Genomic DNA, 21,741 nt, shown 5'->3' with positions numbered 1-21,741 from the left:
TTAAGCAGAAAATAAACGCATTCAAAGGCTGGTAGGTGGTTCACAGTCTTGACAAGAAGATTGGAGAGTTGGGCTCAGAGATTCCGCAGCCAGAAACAATTTCTAAATTGGGCCCCAGAACCAGCCCAGGAAGGCTACCACTGCAGCTACCTCTCTGCCCTCAGAGCAGGCACTGGACACTGCTGCCAGCCTTGCTGCCAGGCCAGCAGTGCTTCAGACCTGCCTCTGACACGGAGAATTCCCTGTGTCTGCTGCTTCTCTGCCCTACTATCTCCTAACGCAAAGCGGGGCTGGGTGGGTAGGCCTGACAGGGGGCGCCCTGGTCACATGTCCACGCGGTACTGCAAAGTGGGCTGAGAAGCAGCTGCCGGGGATGCTGTGCCTTCTAAAGTCTGAGCTGGGCTGTCTCCCTGACACTCCTTCTGGCTGCCCTGCCTCCTTCTGTTGCCATGCTTCCACCAACCAAGGGCTGAGGGTAAAACTTAGTTCATCCTTTCTGGCATCCTTGAAATGTTGTTTTACAGTGAGAGACTGGATTAATTGTGGTACCACTGAGTAGATGTGTATCAGACAAGTTGGAGTAGTGTGAACTATATTAACAGGTCTAAAACGGACTCAACATAATACACATTTTAGCTTTGAAGAGGCACTCTTAATGTATAAACACCAAATCCAGGAGATAAATAGTATGTGAATTTAGATTTTAAATACATTTTATACACAAAATATGTATAAACAAGCTTCTTAAAAATGCATAGTAATGGAGTTGGCCAGTGGCAGAGCACTTAAGTGCGCACGTTCCGCCTCAGCGGCCCGGGGTTCACAGGTTCAGATCCCGGGTGTGGACATGGCACCACTTGGCAAGCCATGCTGTGGTAGGCATCTCACATATAAAGTAGAGGAAGATGGGCACGGATGTGAGCTCAGGGTCAGTCTTCCTCAGGAAAAAGAGGAGGGTTGGCAGCAGATGTTAGCTCAGGGCTAATCTTCCTCAAAAAGAAAAGAAAAGAAAATGTATAGTAATTCATAAACAAAAACATGTTTCTTAAAAAATGGCTATCTTTTCTAAGATGAGCCATAAAGAATAGTATGCAAAGAATTTTCGAAGAAAGATGTTTCAATTCAGTGTTCTAGACTCCACGTATGACCTCTCCAGGATGACTATCATCCAAAAAGAGAAGTTTAGGAAGCTAAGATGTTCATGAAGACATCTCAACTTGATTTCATCCAGCTCAATAAAAACAAATGCTATTTCCCCTTTTCGTCTCGTCTGGAATATTTGGGGCAAGTTTCCGCTTATTTGGTGCACAATTTCAAAACAGCAAAATACGAAAAAGCAGAACTTGTGAAAAAAGTCCAGCAGTGTTCAAAATTTGCTTTAACTTCTTTCTTTCCATCTGTTTCTCTTTAACTTTTCCTATTTTATTGTTAATGCACATGTATGTATTTACAGTGAGTTTGCACTTGTTTTTTGAAGACAAAAGAGAAATTATTCCCATGAAACAGATCTATGTATTTGTTTTTATTGAAAAGTAAGACACTTTGTATGTACCTCCTACCATGGTGTTTTGGTTTGTTTGTAAAGGAAAAAAATCCGATTTTACGTATGTCCAACAATGATTTGTGTATGACCTTGTTTATTTAACAGCATCTGACTTCCTTGGGTAGAACCATCAGTGTTCCCTCACTCAGGATCTTTAGGGAGGGGCATCATCTAGACGCAGAGATGCTTTCTCTTATGCAGATAAGGTGAGTTGGAAAGTTGCAATCAGCACCTACCTGCTTCCTCTCCATATAACCACCGTGAAGAAGTGTCTCCAACTGGTGTGTCTCATTAGAACTTAAAATGGGTTTTCCCACAAAAACAAGGTTTATAAAAGGTGTATGTATTGAGTTAAAATAGTGCGATGAACTATGTTCCAGATACATTATGAATTAAAGAAGCCTGAAAAGTTCCCAAGTGCTAAAAAAATGAACAAACTCTTTAGGCGTTCATTTCTTGAGATTTAAGAACCTGGCTTCGTTAACAGTTGATAGTATTTTCTTCCTTGCACTTTTGATTTTCATCTAAAGATTGCCAGATGTTTTGCAATGCTCCCTCGTTATCACTTGTTTCGGAGCTGTATGAATGCCTCGGATACCGATGTTTACTTTATGTGTATGTGACCCATCTATTCCTATTCTGAGAAGCACCTGTAAGCTTGTTTCTCTGCCCTGGTAGAGGAGCTAGTCAGCTCTCAGAGTGACGGGGCCTTTGCTGCTTTGTTTGCACATTAATTGCACATTTAATTTTACATATAAATCAGGACCCATGCCAAGAGCTAAAGAGAAGTCAGAGGAATCATAAAAGAAATAAGGAACAGCTATTACATAAAACGTAACATTTCTCTCTGCCTCATTGTCTCTCTATTCAGTTTCATACGCATTTCTCCCCGCCCATAGACGTCACGTGGATTCTGTTGGGCAGATGCTTGCCCTGACCGAAGCGTAGGAAAGCGGGCGCCGTGGGGACCGGAACGGCTGAATCTGTGCCCCTCAGTTTTTGTTGAGTGGGCTTGTGAGGCGCTGTGGAGAAAGAGCCTCCCAAGCTCTGCAGACTCAGGCAGCAGCTCAGCTTGCAGGGCGGCTTTATGCTCAGCCCCAGAGGCCGCGTTTGAGTTACTGCTCCCGGGGATGTGAGTTACTGGATCAAAGCACTGCTGCCTAAACTTTCATCGCTAACCTTACTCCTTAAGGGCTCTTTCAAAGAGATCTGCATGTTGATTCTATTACGGCCACGCGTTATCTGGGAGGCGGGGAATGCATTTAATGCGTGATGAGCCTGAAGCAGGGAGGGGCCCCTGGAGAAACCGGAGACGCATTTGGTGTGGGGGGTGGAGGGCAAGAGAGCAGGGAGCGGCTGGAGACCCCTTGGGGACCCTGGAGGCCAGATGCCCGTTCTCGGCTTTGCTTGCCCCCCCGCCCCCCAGAGCCCCTCACCGCGCTCGGCGGCTGCTCGGTGCGCGCACCAGCCAGGCCAACAACCCGGCAGTGAAGAAAAACACGATTGTCCTCAATCCGCTGAAGAGGAAGTGAAGCCAGTTTCATTTTTTTTTTGTTAGAAATGCGAAAGTGTTAGTAATCCTTCCCTCCCTACCCCCTTCGCATTTTCGCTGCTCGCTGGGTTTTTAATTCGGGTTGGCTTCATGCAGCTGTTGCTAACGGCAGGATTACTATTTTCCCAGACTTTCCTTCTGAACTCTGCTTCAGACGTCGCAGTTCCACTTGCTTTCCTATTCAGACTGCAAAAGAAAAGGAACAAAGGCAACTATTTTCCCGTTATATTTAGTACTTCCCTTTTTAAATAGTAAAAGTAAATACATGTGGTTATTAAAAAAAAGTCGAGCCATTCAGACAGTGAAGAGCATACAATGATAAGCAAACCTCCGCTCCCACCCTGAACTCGGTCCACTGTCCAGAGAGAACCTCACAGGAAGGGTTCTTTTTCAATTGAGGTAAGGTTGGTTTATAACATTACATACATTTCTGGTGTACATCGCTATATTTCAGTTTCTGTGTGGCCTACACCGTGTTCGCCACCCAAAGTCTAATTGCCGTCTGTCACCGTACACGTGTGCCCTTTTACCCGTTTCGCCCTCTTCCCGCCTCCCTCCTCTCTTCCCTCTGGTAACCACCAATCTTTTCTCTGTGTCGATGTGTTCGTTTGCTGTTGTTTTTGTCTTCCACAGATGACTGAGATCGTACGGTATTTGACTTTCTCCCTCTGACTTATTTCACTTAGCATAATGCCCTCGAGGTCCATCCATGTTGTCACAAATGGCCGGATTTCATCATTTCCTACTGCTGAGTAGTTTCCATTGTGTATATATACCACACTTCTTTATCCATTCATCTGTTGATGGGCACTTAGGTTGTTTCCAAGTCTTGGCCATTGTGAATAAGGCTGCAGTGAACACAGGGGTGCATATATCTTTTTGAATTAGTGTTTTCATGTTCTTTGGATGAATACCCAGAAGTGGAATAGCTGGATCATACTGTAGTTCTATCCTTAATTTTGGGGGGAATCTCCATACTGTTTTCCATAGTGACTACACCAGTTTACGTTCCCAACAACAGTGTATGAGAGTTCCCTTTTGTCTACATCCTCTCCAACATTTATTTCTTGTCTTTTTTTTTTTTTTTTTACTGAGGAAGATTGGCCCTGAGCTAACATCTGCTGCCAATCTTCCTCTTTTTTTTTTTTGAGGAAGATTAGTCCTGAGCTAACATCTGCCACCAATCCTCCTCTTTTTGCTGAGGAAGGCTGGCCCTGAGCTATCATCCGTGCCCATCTTCCTCCACTTTATATGTGGGACGCCTACCACAGCATGGCTTGCCAAGCGGTGCCATGTCTCCACCCGGGATCCGAACCGGTGAACCCCAACTGGCAAACCCCGGGCCGCTAAAGAGGAACGCGTGCACTTAACCACTGCGTCACAAGACTGGCTGCCCTATCTTCCTCTTTTTTTTGCTTGAGGAAGATTAACCCTCAGCTAACATCTGGTGCCAATCTTCCTTTATTTTCTGTGTGGGTTGCCACCATAGCATGGCTGATGAGTGTGTAGGTCCATGCCCAGGATCTGAACCTGTGAACCTGGGCCACTGAAGCAGAGCATGCCAAACTTAACCACTATGACGCTGGGCCAGCCCTTTCTTGTCTTGTTAATAATAGCCATTCTGACAGGTGTGAGGTGATATCTCATTGTAGTTTTGATTGCATTTCCCTGATAATTAGTGATGTTGAACATCTTTTCATGTGCCTCTTGGCCATCTGTATAGCTGTATATTGGAAAAATGTCTGTTTGTATCCACTGCACACTTTTTTGACTGGGTTCACTTTTTTCTTGTTGAGTTGTATGAGTTCTTTATATATTTTTGATATTAACTCCTTATCAGATATATGATTTACAAATATTTTCTCCCAGTTGGTAGGTTGTCTTTTCGTTTTATTGATGGTTTCCTTTGCTGTGCAGAAGCTTTTTAGTTTGATGTAGTCCCATTTGTTTATTTTTTTCTTTTGCTTTCCTTGCCTGAAGAGACACAGTATTCAAAAAGATACTGCAAAGACTGGTGTCAAAGAGTGCACTGCCTATGTTCTCTTCTAGAATTTTCATGGTTTGAGCTCTTACTTTCAAGTCTTAAATCCATTTTGAGTTGATTTTCGTGCATGGTGTAAGGTAGTGGTCTACTTTCGTTCTTTTGCATGTGGCTGTCCAGTTTTCTCAGCACCATTTATTGAAGAGACTCTCCTTTCTCCACTACATATTCTTGGCTCCTCTGTCAAAAATTAGCTGTCCGTAGACGTGTGGGTTTATCTATGGGCTCTCGATTCTGTCCCATTAATAACCTCACAGAAAGGCAGTTGGAAAATTGGCGGAGGGTGTAGAATCCACAGTTCTTCCAAATTAAAGTCCAGCATGATGGAGGCGCTGCTTCTAAACTGGCCTCCACAAGAACAGTGTGGCTGTGAACCATCACCCTCCTCCTGGGTATCTGGGTCTGCGGGCTGAGGACTGAGAACCGTCTCACGGCCCCGCCACGTCTCCTTCACTTTGCTCAAAGCAGGAGGACTCATTGACATCCTCAGGGCAGAAGAGCAAGACCCAGCCCAGAAGTCAGAGAACTGAACTGGCCTCTGCTTCATCCTCACCACCTGTGTTGTGGGAGCTGGAGGCACTCAGAGCCACCTCCAAGATGTTTGTCCCTTGTCCTGTCCTCCAGACAGTGCTTATTCCTGAGCTGCCTCCTTTTCTCTCCCCTTAGGAAGAAGATAAGCCCACTCTCTACGTGTTCAATGCTGTGACCCAAGAGACGATGCCGATAATGGAGAGCATTTCCCTTCTTGGTAAAAAAGTGTCTGATCTGAGAACACTGGTATCTCTGAGGTGTGGCTTCCCCGTGAGCGTCTTCTGCCTCAGGACCCCAAAGGGACTGGAGATGTATGACTGCAACACCCTCAGGGACTACCAGACTGACATCGGTACTGCTCTCTGCATTTGATACCATGTGATCCTACTGTTCAGTACTAGGGCCTTTGATACCAGATTCGCAACAGAGGAGGTGTCTCTAAACTAAAACCTCTGTAAGCGCAGTGTGGGTGTAAATGAGCAACACTTGTCTCTGGTGCCTGGGTCTACAGACTGGGAAATATGAACCATTTCATGGCCCTGCCATGTCATCTTCTCTTTGCTCAAAGCAGGAGAACTTGTTAATATCCTCGGGATGGAAGAGCAAGACTCAGACCAGTTTGTATTTTTCTCTTTCAAAATATATGTCAAGCATATTTAGAAGCAAGTTCAAGTGTATACTCTTTTTCCTCTTTTTAATGACAGTAGTAGCATGTGATGCACACTGTTCTGAAACTTGCTTTTGGCAATCTCGTTTTACAGTATTGTCAGTTATATGGAACAATCTTCTAAGCAGTGTGAAGCCAATACTGTGCAGGTTGAACAGGTGCCTCAGTGAGCTGGCATTCATCCCTGATGGGCAGAGTACAACCTCTCTCTAAGTACTGTACCTCCAGGTCATGTCTGCTGTAGCCAAACATCATTAAGCCAAACTCAAGTACTGTCATATTTGTTTTAACCATGTTGGAACCTTGTAGAAAGTCTTGCTTGAAGTGAATGAGTCTTTGCCGACATTAGCGCTTCCTTAGGTAATGTTGTGCCGTAACATTTGTTGCAACGGAATTTGAGTTCTCCCAATTCATAATAGGGCCTGGTAGACATCCTTGAGTGAAGCAGTTTGCTTTTTATAACTGCTAAATTTGCATTTATTATTACTTCCCCTATTATATTTGCTTATTCTTTCATGTTATTTTTAATTGAGGCTCTCAAAACTTTGACATCAGTTGCCATCCCTGTTTTTGATCAGAAGAAGCAAGGTTCTGGGATTTCTCCCAAGAGTACCTCACTGTAAAGCACACCGCTGTTCTGCGTGCTTGCTGGGGGACCAGCCCTGCCCAGACATGGCAGGGCTCACGTGAGTGAGGGCACACAAGTGGTATTTGTCCCCAAGCAACTTATAATCTAGTTATTTAATGAAATTCCAAAGGAAAATGAGCAAACTAGGGTGACTGTTCTTCAGGCCTACGCTGCTCAGATCACGATGCGACATTCTAGAGCTGGAAGAGAATTTAGAAATGGCTTGGCCCAACTCCAAATTTTTATAGATTTAAAGAAAGCACAAAGGTTCCGAATGGTTAAATGACCTGTATTGCTCAGGTGTGTCAAGAACAACACATCGGCCCCTCAAATGGTCCTCTGGGAGTGAGGGTCTTCAGATGTAAGGTTGGAGGCTTGAGTGTGACCGGGGTAGATGCTCTGCCACGGTGAGAATACAGGGCATGCAAGGAGAGGCAGGGAAAGACGGGCCTCGAAGGGAAGGAGGAGGAGTCTTTAGCTGGCTGTCTGACTTTGCCTAAAGCAGTGCAGCATTCTGGAAGTAGCCAGCCCACCTTTTTAAACTGGAGGGAAAGGAGTGCTTGATCATCCTCTCTTCCAGGTTCTCCCCTTGCCTGTCCGGGGTCATCCCTGGTGCTGTCAAGAGCTGAACCTTGACCCCTTTCCAAAGGCAGTGGAAAATCAGAAGGCTTTGGAGAAGCAGTCAAATTCAGGTTGAAAATAAAAGATCTAAGGAGCTCAATTAGTCACTGCATATACCAGTTCATACAGAAATAGACAAATCGGCCTCTGTACTCTGGGCCTTCGCAGTCAACAGGTGGAAAGGAGCATGCACGTGTCCTCGGTTATAATCCAATAAGCCAGATCAGCACAGGTTGAAGGGCTCAACGGAGGCCGTTCTGGGGACTGTGGGGCTTGAGCATACAACGATGTGGGAAACATGGATCATCTGAGAGGAGGAAGGGAAGACATTCCAAGCTTCCAGGCCAGGAGAAAAGCACGAGCCACAGGTTCACGAACATGGGCTTAATCCAGGAGGGCAGAAAACAGGAGACTGTTCTGAAGAGGGGAGGACCCCCGCTGAGACCCATGGGAAACACAGCTGAGGTCAGACTGAGGGGTCTCAGGGTGAGGCCATGAGCGCAGGTTTGACGTGTGCAATCAGAGCCCCGTGCATTCTGGAACAGGAGTGTTTCAACAGAAGTTGAATCTGATCGCAAGCAGCATGAACTATAGAAAGGAGTGTGGAGAGCCTGGAAGCAGGGGGGTGTGCTAACTGGCACTTTTGGTAACCCCAGCATTAACTAGTTCCACTAGCAATGGAAACGACAAACCTGAGAAACTCAGGAAGGAGAGACGGAATGTCATGCTGGATCACATAAAAGGAGAGGGAAGCACCAAGGCCGGTCACCAGGACAGCGGTGGTGAAATTGGGAAAAGGAGATTGTGTTTTGGGTCCTAAGCTTTAGATATAAGCAAACTCAGACAGTATGTTTTTTTCTGGAAGTAACTCAGCTAGTACTCAGCTAGTGGCAAAGCGGTGAGTACAACTGTGGAGTGAGGGCTTGAGTGACGGGGCTGGGTTAGCAGACATTGCTGTGGGCGTCCTGCCCTTAGAGCTGGGGGTTGAGCCCTGTAAGAATAATAGAGAGGGTCATGTCAAAGTCCAAGGGCCAGCGCTCAGAACACGACAAAGGCAGGGCAAGAGGACAGAAGAGGAGTCAGAAAATGAGACACAGAAAGCCGTCAGAGTCGCGGGAGAACTGGGACTTTGCGTTGTCCCAGATGACGAAGGGGATGCTGTCCGGATGCTGGTAAGAGACCAGAGACGAAGTCTGAGAAAAACCTGTTGATCTGGCTTAAAGGTCATTGGTGAGCTTGGAGAGAGTGGCTTTAATAAAGTGGATGGAGACAGAAAGATCGTAGGGATTAAGAAGATAAGTAATAAAGGGACAAAAGGCTTCTTTGGTGGTAGAACATTTAATAATTAATTTATCAAGAATTTATCAAAGCTAAACATCCGCTAATATGTGTGATTCTGGGACTTGAGGCTTAGTGGCATGTCATACAGGTCCAATACACACACACACACACACCCCTTCTCTTGTATCAACCGAGATGAGACAGATGTTCATTTTCGCCCCATTTCTAGCTCCTGAGTCTCTATCCTGGCTTTGCTTTCCTCTTGCTTATCCACATGCTTACCTGCTTGCTATTCTGTCTGTGCCCTATGTAAGCTTGTAGAAAGACATTAATCCTTTCTGGAACAAGATGTGCCTAAGCAAATGAGAAAATGAAGGAATGCCTCCCCGTTACAGGACGATGCCTTTGGGACTTCTCACGGCATGCACTCAGGGCCCGCCTGAACACGTCGCATCTGAGAGACTGTTCCAGGAGCAGGGCCCATCAGCTCAGACCCTGAACTCTGGGCTGGCTCCGGGGTCCCTCGACCAGCCCTTAGGCCTGTGGAGCCTGACTGTGCCATTTCAGTTCCTTTTAGAGATGGGAACACTGAGGCTCAGAGGAGTGAAGGGACCTGCTCGAGGTTATGGTGCTCCGGCACTCGGGATTGCTCCTTTCCCACAAGCGACACTGCCAGCTCGGCACACCTTGATTGATCCCTACTTTTGTTGGAGCCCTTGAAGCTCTGATCCATGTTTTGTTTTGCTCCCCATTAGGGGAAACCCAAACCAGAGGAATGGTTTCCACATTCAGGAAGAAAAAGCCCAAATCAGATGGGCAGATATTGACCCCAGAGTATGGATGAGGATCCAGAAACTTGGGGTACAGGGACCACCAGGGAGAGGCTGGAGCCGATCCCCTGGAATAAGCACTGTTGCTCGCACCTGCTTTCCTGCGGGGCTGGGGCATGGTGGATGGGTGTGCAGGTGGAAAGTGGGCGGATCCAGGTTTTGTAAATGCATACAATTTTGGGGGTCCTCTTTAAAAAAATTCAAAATTAAGAATAGAGAATTAGAAAGCTCATGTTGTGAGAGGCCTGAAGCTTAAGTCTTGCTAGTTTTACTTTCATTTCAGTAATAGATTTTAGTTACATTTTCCAGAGCAATATAGCATTTTTCAAGTAAATTTCTACTTTTCAACAGAATTCCTAAGCTTATGAAGTAATTTAATGTGTGACCAAGGAGGCATTACAAATCAATTGGGCTGAAAGAGTTACCCAATAACTGGTGCTGGTTAACTTGCTTAGAAATTCTCTGTATATTTAAAAGTTGAGCATTAAGAGAAAAACTATCCATCGTTATCTTTGTTCTTTGAAAAATTAGGGCTGCTTCATTGCAAGGAACTGAAATTGATAGTTATAATACTCGTAATATTTGCTCCCAGAGAGAGAATTAAAGCAGAATAAAATAAGGGTTTGATGGAGGTGCCCTGCTGCTGATGAGCATTTAAATCCCTTCTCTGTCGTTTTCAGAATCAGGGCTCCTTAGCAGTGGACAGGTTGAGCTAGGAAGAGCCGAGACTCTGAGGCTAGGCAACCACCCGGAAGGACAGATGGGCCAGGAAGCACCCACCTGTAGACATTTAGCAGCGGGAGGTGAGCTTCAAATAAGTCCTGCTGATGCGGGCCCTGGAATAGGCAGGTCAGTCTGCAACTGGCAATTGGTAAGACGGAGGAAGGCTGAGGGCAAGGCTCGGGGAGACCCAGCAGGGAGCTGGTGGGTGAACCATAGCACTGAGGTGGTGAATGAATAAACGAATGAACGACCTAAGAGAGGGAAACTAGACAAGCCGGTTGTTGACCCTGGAGGCTCTGACCACCTGTAACAGAAATCTAACCCCAGAGACTGAGGTTCAGAGTAGGAACTTCAGCTCCAGGCTCCGAAAACAGAGATGGGACCTCAGTTCTAAAACCCAAAATGTAGGGTAGGAGACTGGGACTCACGCGCGGGGCGCGAGGTGGGGGTTTAGTCAGGAGGAATAAGGCAAGTTACTAGAACGGGTCAGCATCTGAGCAGGGTGAACAGAACACCAACTTCCCACCAAACCTCTGAGCTGCTGGCCTGGAATCTTAACAAGTGCCATCCTCCTGGAATTGCGATTGTTCCCTGGGCCTGGGGCTGGGCTGGTCCTTCAAATGGAGGCTGTGTCCTCAGCTGTGGAGGACCAAGGAGGCTGGGGGGACAGCACCAGACTACAGCTTTCCAGTGCTCATCTGTGAGTGCTTTTCATAATAAACTAAAGACACAGCAAATCATTTAAGTCAGGAGTTGAAATAAACGCACTTGGAACAGTATTTAAAGTCCTTTGTTTCCAGGGCTACCCGTATGAATCAAACATTTGATAAGAAAGTTTAAGTACAACGAGAAGCTTTAGAGAAACTCAATCTATTATGTGAAGGATGACCCATATTTTGGAAAATGTTTATCAAGGCATTTCTACACGGATATTTGCAGAACCACTACTTGGTCTCTACGGAATAATTCCATAATTCTGCAGCAAAAAGAGTGAACTCTCCTAGCTGAGGCTGGATTTGCAAGGGTGAGGCAGGCTGAGGGATAAGGGCCGTAATGCAGACCAGGCAAGCTGGGAAGCAGCCCTCCAGGGAGAGCGAGGCCCAGGTCAAGAAATCCAAACCCGGAGTAAGGAGGAACGGAGGAAGAGCCCCATTTCAGGGCTGCGGGTTATAACACAAACCTCCAGAAAGGGAGGGATCAGCTGAGAGAACACACACTTCGGTGTGAGTCTACCGGTGGAGTGGAGGCGAGAAGAGAAAAGAAAGGGAAACAGAAGGAAAAGAAAGAGAAAGGCAACGGAAAGGAGGGGACTTTCCAGGCCTTGGAAAGAGTCCCAAGACAAAAATTCCAGGCCAGATCCTCCTCCCAGCTTGCTGAGCGGCCTCTCCCTAGCCTGCCCAGAGGGCAACGGAGGGACTGGCCTTTTAGGACCCTTCTGTCTTCTGCACCCTGTGACTCTAAGATTACTGGTGTTAGGAAATCCCAGTCAAGGAAAATAAGGGTGGCTTAGAATCTCTGTATGGCTCCAAAGAGCTAATGAGGGCTGCCTGCCTGCCTTCTTTCCTTCCTTCCTTCCTTCCTTCCTCCTTGCTCCCTTCCTTCTTACCTGCAAGTATTTACTATGAACCTACTATGTGTCTGAGCCTGAGCGTATGTATGGATAAGCCAAGTCATGCTCACCCCCAGCTCCTCCGGCCAAGGCCATCATACTGATTGAGAGGCAGCCAATCCACGGGCTGCCCAGCGACGTCAGCTGTCACAGCAGTGTCAGTTAGGTTCTCATTTGGAGATCAGTATAACACAGAGCACAGGAACGTGGGCACAGGAGCCAGGCTGCCCAGCTCCAGCAACTACTCCCCCTGTTACTGATGTGTAAACCCCGGGCGAGATACTTAACCGCATAGCGCCTTGGTCTCCTCGACTGCCAAACGGAGAGAATGATACAACCCACCACTTAAAGCTGTTGTGGATTTTAAATCAGTGTACTCATGTAAAGTGCTTAGAACAATGCAGAGCACATAAGCATGCAATGAATATTAACTATTCATATTCTCTCTATATATATATTTTTTAAAGATTGGCACCTGAGCTAACAACTGTTGTCAATCTTTTTTTTTTTTCTTTCTCCTCAAAGCGCCCCAGTACACAGTTGTATATTCTAGTTCTGGGTCCTTCTAGTTGTGGCATGTGGGACGCCACCTCAGCGTGGCCTGATGAGTGGTGCCATGTCAGCACCCAGGATCCAAACCAGTGAAACCCTGAGCCACTGAAGCAGAGAGCGCGAACTTAACCACTCAGCCATGGGACCAGCCCCTCAATATATTATTATTATTAATTGTTATTAGTCTTGTGAATTCAAATTGGGAAATGCAGAGAGACAAAATTGGTTATCAGTAGAGGCAGAAAATGAAAGGTGTCATGAAGTAAGGCTGGGTCATAGGCATGCCAAAGTTCTGACAGGACAGAAACTGTGAGTAAGCAGGGCAGCCTGTCCATAGAGAGAGGGAGAAGACACACCCCCAGACACAGGGCATGAGAGGGGTCCTGGGGCCCACAGGAGAGCTGGGGAGTGGCCCCTCTTGAGGGGTGCCCTGGTTCCTAGTGTCCACCAGATCCAATTATTGTCTCTGAGTATAATAAACCCCATTTTCTCGAGGGCCTCCTTGCAACCCAGGAGCATAACTAAAGCAGAGCCTACAGGCTAGAGGAGACATAATGATGGGCTCAAAGGGTTCTCTATTAGTGTTTGCAAACCAGGAGTTCCAAAGCAGCAATGTATATACAATGATAAAGAGTTTCAGAGTATATTATGGCAGCCAGTTGAGCAGTCCTTTACCCTATTTGAAGAGGTGAGAGGATGGTATAGTCAAGGAGGGCTTCCTAGAGGAGCTGATGCCGAGGTTGCATTATAAACAATTGGTAGGAGGTGGTGAGGAAGGAGTCAGAAGAATTCTGACAGAAGGGGCACCGAGAGAAGAAGTGCCAAGGCCAAAAGCAGCCTTGTGTGCACACAGAACAGCAGGCTGGCCTGCTGGGCTGCTAAGGGTTAGGAGGGTGGCACATGGCCAGAATGGGTTCTGGGAGTGGGGCCAAACTTCATCCAGCAAGTATTTACTGAGACCCCACCATGAGCCAGCAGCACTGGGGGGCGCAGGCACAGGGCTGTGAGCAAGAGCATCAAGGGCTGCCCCCTGGAAGCTTCATTTCACGGGGAAGGCAAGCACATCAAGTAAGCAGAAATATTTCCAGCTTAGGTACCCAGGAAGACAGCGGGGCCACAGACCAAGACCCTGGATGCAGGAGGAAAAGCAGGTTGGGGAGGAAAGACGCCGAGCTGTCTTTTGGAACAGTGGGGTCATAGTGCGATCACTTGGATGGCAATGTCCCCAGCAAGGGGACCTGGAGCTGAAGTGAGGGTCTGGGCTGAAGATCTGGACCTGGGAGACAGCGGCACACGGGTGGCCAGAGAAGCCAGGAGCATCTCAGATTGCCAGTCAGTGTGTGTTCGGGGAACACTTACCGAGGGCCGGCCGTGCGGCAAGTCCTGAAGGAGCTTTCATATTAGTGGGACATGAACAAAAATCTCCAAACAGGTAGACTGATTTCAAGTACTGATGACAGGCGCTGTGAAGACGTTAAAGTGAGCTCACGGGATAGAGAGCAAGGGAGGGGAGGACGCGTGGTGGCAGAGATTGCTTTAGCTGTGGTGGCCGAGAGGGTCCTCTGTGGGGACATGACACTTGAGTCAAAAGCTGAAGGACAAGGGCACCGCAGCAAGCAAAAGAAGTTGTAAGTCTTTAGGTCCAGAGATGGATGCAATTGGTGTGTCTGAAGGACTGGAAAGGTCAGAGCAGCCGGCATAGAGTGAGTGAGGTCGAGCAAGGAGGTGAGAGAGGTCTGGGTGGGCCAGATGGGGAGGAGTTTGGGTTCTATCCTGAGGGAATGTGTACAGCCAGAAGAGCAAAAGGCTGAGGAAAGATTCCCCAAAACGCCTGCCTGAAGAACAAAGGGCATGTGGTGGCAGAGAGAGCAAAACAGGAGAGACTTTTGAGGAGCAAGTGATAAATCCTCCAGCAGCAGAGAACACTTTCCTTTTATGTTCACAACAGGGAATGGCTCCTCTTTTGTGAAGGACAGAAGGAAAGGATGACCCGGTGAGCATCACTCAGCTCCATCCGCAGCCACTTGTAAGCTAAGGGCCCAGCAAGCCCACTTGTCCTGCTGCGTATGCTTCACTTTCCTCTTCCAACGTAAGGGCTTTGGTTTACATGGTGATGTGTATATCAGTGATGTGGGGTTGGCGAGCCGAGGAGGTGAAAGAAAGATTTCTTGGACTCTGAAGGTCTGGCAGTAGTGCTTTTATTTACAGAATAGTATGGAATAGCATGGGGACAGGACCCATGGGCAGTAAGAGCTGCTGCAGTGTGTTGAGGGTTAGAGCTAGATTTATAAGGCATAGATATGTGACTTATCTCTTTACAAGACAAAGGAAAGAATATGTAAAAAAGTCGTTAAAATGGTATCAGTGCAGGTGGGGCCTGGTTATTGGGTGGTACTATAACTGTAGATAAGAATCAGATCGGATTAAGTAAATGGCTAAAGCCATCACCTTAAATATCATCTTCAGCTAAAGACAAAGGAGGATGTTGTTGGTGGTGGGGGGGTCAGTTACATGAGGTTACCAGACAGTAAACAAGAACAAGATTATGCAGACTGAAGTCCTAGCCTTCCCCATTAAGAGTTTCTAGAGATAAGGTCATCCTCCCTTCCTCCTGGGGCAGAGAGGGAGATGCCCCCACAGATGGGGACTTCCTTCACAAATGCAAATGTCTCTCATCAAAGGGCAAGCATACTCTACCTTTCAGAGTCTCTTTCCTGTCTGCAGTTTTCAAAAGTAACCAGCCCAAAATAATCCTCATCATCAGTACAGAATCAATGACCCCGGGACTTTTTAAGATAGCTGCAAAATAGATTTCAGCGCTATGTGTGGTGACCGTGCAGATGAGAAAATGGAAGTGCGCAGAAGCTAAATGGCTTTCCAAGTCAATACGGGCCTAAGCTGAAAATAGCATCACTGTCCACTTATCCCAAGGTTACTGTTTGTTTTGCATTTAGCTCACGCCTCTGTTTGGGGAAAGCTGTCGGGAGTTTTATGGAGGGCCCACCACGGTGACGGACGGAACCATAAACTGCCTCTCTTGATCCACAGGCGCAACACTTCGCTTGGACGTCTGGGATGGATGGAAGGAATTTCTGATGGGTTGTCTCCTCGGACAAAAACTTAAAGTGCAACGCTATTTATCAAACGAAGGACCAGTACTCAAGTACGGAGATAAAGCCAATGCTAAATTAGTTTAAGTAATCTTCACTAAACTTCCATAGGACACTGAGTCTGCAGCTGACTCTGCAGCTGGGGTGCTGCTCGGGCCAGTTCCACTTAGCACGCCCCAACCAGACATTCTTATGGAAAGGTTGCTGGAACAAGGCAGCCGGGGTGGCCCCAGGGCTGACAGCCTTTGGTGGTGGATCGCAATTCAGGTAGACTGTCCTCAGGAAACACTACTTAAATGGTCTGGATATCAGGCTTTTAACAGCACTTTTACAGGCTATCAGAATAAGTACCTTGCCACTCTCACCTTCAAGTATGCTAAAAAACACTAAGTGCTAATTGATTGGCTGAAAACATTGGCTGCCTCTTCTCAAGCTCCTATGCAATTTTTCAAACTGCGTTTAATAGAAGTGTTCATACTTTTGCCACACATGTACACATGCATACCTACAGACAAGCGCACCGTGTGTGGCTGGGGCCGTGGGGAAGGGAGGCTCAGGGAAGCAGGTGGACATTTTAATGTCATTCCGCAGTCAGCGGCTTCCCAGATGCATAAGCCGCAGCGCCCTTCGGGTTTTAATTCCGCCGCGTCTTAGAGCAGCGCCCCCTCGTGGGTGATTTCCTCGCTGCACGGAAGCCCACACCCACAGGAGCTCTGGGGGCTGTGTGAAGGGACACACTGCAATACCAGCTTTTGCAATTTTACAGATATTCAAATATTTTAAATTAATTTCTATTTGGGGATAGTGATAATTCTCTTTTTTCAGGTTCTGAATCCAAAGAAATAGCTGTGTGGCACTGTTACTTTAAATAGTGCGCATTTATTGAATACTTTGTGGCAGACACTGCTTTCTATTTATTACCTCATTTTCTACTGATAAATTTATGAGGTGGATGCTATTTTGTCTTGTTTTATAGATGAGGACACTGATGTTTGGAAATCTGCCCAATGTCACACAGCTAGCAAGGGCACAACTGGGTATTGGATCCTGACAATTTAACACCAGTGCTCATGTGCTTAACCATCTCCACTTGACCTAATCTTTAAATAAAATCTGAGAGCTTGGGGCTGTCAATGATCACACTGAAAGCTCCTTTTATTCCTCCACCCAATCAACAAATATCTATTCAGCATTGACTATGCACTGTGCAAGATCCTAGGAATATAGCAGTAAATAAGATGTGGGCCTGCCTTCAGCAAGCTTACAGTCCAGTAGGAGAGACAGAAAACAAGTAACCCATTCCCGCAGAAGCAGAATTGCAAAATGTTTGGGAGTATAAACCCAGTGCCCATCCGTCTAGGTTCAAAGCCCCACTCCCTCTGTGTTTAGTTGTATAAATTTGGGCAAGTTATCTAAATATCCTGTACCTCAATTTCCTTTTCCATTAAATGGGAAATAGTATCTATCTCATAGAACTTTCTAGAGATTAAATGACCTAGTAATTACAAGGAACTTGGAAGGCTGCCTGGCACATGGGAAACAGGATATGTGTTAGACGTTGTTGCTGTTCCTATTCAGTGTGAAAAGTGTTGTGACATGGGCATAGTGCAAGATGACATGGGAATGTATATTATGGACAACGAACTAGACTTAGGGGGTCATGTAAAGCATCCTGAGTAATGGAATTTAGGTTGAGACCTGAAGGGTTGGTGCTCAGGTAGATGACAGAGAGAAGAAAAAAGATGTCCCCAAATAGATGGAACCACATGTACAAAGAGCTAGGGGGCAAGAGAATAGATTCAAGGAACTGGAGAAGTTCCACATGGTAGATCACAGAGTGAGAGGGAGCTACTGGCCCAAGGCTGGAAAGATAAGAGGCCAACTCAGGCAGGCCCCTGCAAGAATGTAAAGGAATTTGGACTTTATCTTTTAAGCGTTGGGAAGACATTGAAAGTAGAGACGGGCCATGATGAGATCTGCATCTTAGAATGCTGGCTCTGGCTGTGGTGTAAGGAATAGAGGCAGGCAAAGAGAGAGCGAGACAGTCAGGAGATGATGGCAGCCTGAACTAGGATTATGGCAACAGAGGTGGAGCTAAGAGGACAGACTATGAAAAGATATATTCAGGAGGCAGAGTCAACCGGTCTAGATAGCAAATTAGATATGGAAAGAGAGGGAGAGGAAGGAGAAGACAAGGATGAAGTCTAGGCTCCCAGCTTGATAATATGGTGCATAGAAGGCCTGTTCATCCAGGAAGGGAACCTTAGAAGAGGAGCAAGTCTGAGGGAGAAGATGAGGAATTCAGGCATGGGCATGTTGAGCTTGAAGAGTTTATTGGACCCATAAATCCAACTGGAGATGTTTGAAGGAAAGATGTGGGCCAAGAACCTGGGGTGCCAGAGGAAGGATAGCTGCCCAGCCGCCCAGAGATCTCAGGGGGCATCTTCACAGTCCAGCTAGGAGGGAGTCTTCTCCCCAAATGGAGAAAACTGGTCATATTGAAAGATGCTGACTTGCCCTAATGAATTTCAAAAGAAATTTGTGTGAACCAAAATACCAGCATATTAATGTATAACCCCAATTAGTTATAATCTAACTGCCGCAGGGTCCTACACACCCATATGTTCTGGGCAGATCACCTTCCTCATACAGAAAAATTATATGGGAAGCCACATAGACATCAAAAGATGGTGTGGTGAGCATGCGATCAGAAACAGGAGAGTTAGGTATATGCAGTAGATCTGGGATGATACCAGGTTAGCTTGCCTCCATCTCTACAATGGGGCCAGAGAGTTCTGCCCAAGTGTACCCTAGACAATACCTGGCGGGACTTTGTCTAGTTTGCCTCCCTAACTCTCGTTTCTCCGAACAGCCTTCACCAGTCTCTCAACTTATGCCTTATGGGGTATTGGCGGGATACCAGGAAGGCCAGTGCGGCTCTAGCACAGTGAAAGAGAAGGGGAGTGGGGCAGGACAGGCAGGCAGGGGCAGGGGACAGGGGCCTTGAGGCCAAGGTGAGGAGTCTGAATTTCAACTGCAGTGAGAAGTTCTTGGGGGGTTGGCAAGAGAGGATAGGCCGCTTGCAATCCATGGTCCTCCAATCCAGTCACTGAGGACCGCGTGAGGAAAGCCCACAGGGAGCTGAGAGACCAGAGCACTGGTGGGGGTGCTGGCGGGGCAGCCGGTGGTGTAGACCAGAGTAGCAGGAGAGACTTTGAGAAGCGGGAAAATAAGGGTTGTCAGAAAAGACAAAGCAAACATACAGAACTTTCAAATTTCTAACATGTGTTGAATTCCTTCTAACACTTTCCGAATTAACAGAAAGCTTGATATTTTCCCTGAGCATTTGATTTTCCTAAGAAAGAAAACCGCTCCTAAGAAACCAGTTTGGATTATTATTTACATGTGCCCAGTAAGACGATGTGTGTAAGCGGCATCTGTGCTGTTTAACCTCTATGTTACTCTATGCCTTTTCTGAAAACATTTTAGGTAAAAGTAAGAAGTGAACATTTTAACTAGATGTTTCGTGGGTATTAGTGTCCCTACATTTGTGTGTTTGCTGAGTCACTGAACACCCCCCTCCTACTCGCGTCACTCCTGCAGGTATCAGAAAAGGGTCGCCCTGTACATCGCCGCCTTTCACGGCCACATCGAGCTCACTGAGTGGGCCCTGAAGCAGGGCGTGCGGCCCAACGAAGCGGTGGGTGCTCACCCCTGTCGAGCATGGTGCCACGAAGCCCTTCACGCGGACGTCGCGAAATGCCCCATTCACGCAGCTGCAGAGGCGGGCCAGCTGTTGATTCTGAAGGCCTTTGTCAACGGCAGCGTGCTGTGCCTGGAATGCAGAAATGCGGAGGGACAAACTCCCCTGACCGTCGCGTTCAAACACAGGCACAAAGACTGCGTGTTATATCTGTTGAGTAAAATGTGGTCCACAGTTTCTTTTCCGAAAATTTCAGTCCCCATGAGGGTTTATATTAAAATAAAACAATGGATCCTGAGAGCTCAGAGTCACGGCCTTAATAAAAGCCAGCTTTGCGGAGTCAGGGTCTTTGGGGCCAAAGTCGGGGACACTGTGATGGTGGATGGTTTCAGCAAACCCAGAATGACCTCCAAGAGCTGGCATAAGGCTGAGAACCAGGACTTGCAAGGCACCGTGGGTAAGCTCCCGCCCCTCGGGGAGCAAACTGCAGGCCAGAGACCTGGCAGTCCTTGGGCCATTCCACAGCAGGGCACAAGGGAACCAACCCGCAAAGTGCCTCCGCTGGGAGATGCAGATGTGTTCTCTGAATTGCAAAGACATCAACAACAAAATCGGAAAAAAGTTACTGCCGCAGCTGGGAAAAAAGTGAAGCTCATAAAAAATACGTATCTTCCTCACGTCCCCCTCCCTCCCGTTTCAAGAGTGGGCTACTCACACCCCTCGTTTTACTACGCAACCCCCAGTGCTGACTTTCTACTCAGATCCTCCTTCTCATCGTTCTCGGAGCACAGCGGGAGGACTCCCAGGGAGAACGCCATCTACTGCTTGGCCGTCGCCAGGTAATGCTTTCTCTGCAAACACGCGGGGACAAACCTTTAAAGGGGCAGGGCCAGCGCAGGAAACGGTCCAGGCAGTCCTACAACGCCCGATAGCTTAATACAGGTTGTCCACTTCAAGGACCTCATCTCAGTCTCAGGTCCAGGACAAAATGAACTGATTCTATCGGCCAGTCCAGTCTGGGTAGCACTTTGCTCCTCAAGATTTCAGGAAGGGAAGAGACAGTGAAAAGAGATGCATCAAATTCTCTTGCTGCTGCTTCTTGTTCTTTTTTTTTTTTTTTTAACTAATAAGACATTGTTAATTATAACTAAAGGGAGAAATGTGGGAGGGAGATAGCAAAGTGTCGTGGAAGACTGGGTATAACGGAAGTGGGAGGAAAGAAAGGAACAATTTAATGACAAACTGAACCATAAGGACTTCAGCGGACTTACTGGGCAAGATATACAGGTTGGGGGAGACCTATACTGGATAGGGGGAGAGAATTGACGCTAATATTTAAGGTCAGTTAAAAAAGTAATCCATTATCACATTTAAAGACATAAACAAGTGTATCAGAAGTGGACTTTTCAGGCACATTCATTTCATAAGGTAAAATTTTATATATTGGTCATCAGATTTCACTGAAAACACAACTCTGATCAGATCTCGGGGCCCATGCATTCCTTATGAGGTATGACTGGGTGCCCACATTACAGAAGAAATACAGATTTATGAATGGCTTTTTTCCTTACTCAGTATATTGAGAAGGAAAGGAAAAACAAGCCCGAGTTGTTTTAGCTGACTTTTTGTTTTGGTCCTTAGCTCGGCTCTACTTTAATTCAGCGAGGTTGTTGCCACCTAGCGGTGGGAGTAATTTGGGCTCCAAAACGCAAAATTCAGGATCCAGCACAATGAGGTTGACAGCAGATGAAGAAACTGCTTAACAGCTGCAGTCTTTGTAATTTGTGAGGTATAAAGAGATCATGTAAAATTCTAGAAAAAGACTGGAAAATGATTAAATAATTAATTTTAGAAAGACTAGAAAAAATTATATAGCCCATCTTAAAATCAGGCTGTAAACATAAGAAAGGAAACACTGATTAGTTTTATCAACAGATGCACATTAAAAATGAGTTTACTTTCCACACATCCAGTAAGTGCTTATTATGGCCCAGCGCAGTGCTAAGCAGAGCGGAAACTTGCAAAAGTATCTGTGTTTAAGGTGGGGGTGTGTGTGGTTTTGGGTGAGAAAGACTGCGTGTGTGTAGCGCTTTCTTGGGGAGGAACTGAGTTGTGAAACACATCGTAAAATGCACAAGGAGCACTATTCTCACATGTACGGCTTGTAGAACTTTTACATTTGCATACATCCACATAACCACCGCTCAGATCAGACACAAAATATCCCAGCACCCCAAAAAGTTCCCTCAGGTCCCCTGCCGGTCAATAACCCCTCCCAGATACAAGCGTTACTCTGATCTCCATCAATGAAGATGAATTTCGCTTGTTCTTGAATTTCGTATAAAGGGCA

General features: G+C 46.6%; 1 protein-coding gene and 1 long non-coding RNA gene across 6 annotated transcripts in view; one reads left to right on the top strand and one right to left on the bottom strand.

Annotated features, from left to right (window-relative positions):
- ANKUB1 (ankyrin repeat and ubiquitin domain containing 1) overlaps positions 1-21,741 on the top strand; it is a 36,087-nt gene that overhangs the window by 8,314 nt on the left and 6,032 nt on the right. For 3 of the 5 annotated variants that reach the window (XM_070576314.1, XM_008526559.2, XM_070576315.1), the window contains 3 exons: positions 5,803-6,019; positions 15,627-15,741; positions 19,292-20,230. In XM_070576314.1, the coding sequence (XP_070432415.1) occupies positions 5,803-6,019; positions 15,627-15,741; positions 19,292-20,230 (1,271 nt within the window). Of the gene's footprint in view, positions 1-2,438; positions 2,676-3,224; positions 3,495-5,802; positions 6,020-15,626; positions 15,742-19,291; positions 20,231-21,741 lie in introns of those variants that run through there. The other 2 variants (XM_008526557.2, XM_008526558.2) reach the window with 2 other exon arrangements.
- On the bottom strand, positions 3,062-20,425 carry LOC139076024 (uncharacterized). The gene is made up of 3 exons (XR_011527226.1): positions 20,265-20,425; positions 19,401-19,523; positions 3,062-3,281 (listed from the first exon to the last, which is right to left on the bottom strand). It is a non-coding gene; the product is annotated as an uncharacterized lncRNA (long non-coding RNA).

This window comes from Equus przewalskii, chromosome 15 (assembly GCF_037783145.1).
Source record: "Equus przewalskii isolate Varuska chromosome 15, EquPr2, whole genome shotgun sequence".
Lineage (NCBI taxonomy): Eukaryota > Metazoa > Chordata > Mammalia > Perissodactyla > Equidae > Equus > Equus przewalskii.
Note: the sequence above shows the minus strand (reverse complement) of the source record. Positions and strands in the feature narration are given on the sequence as shown.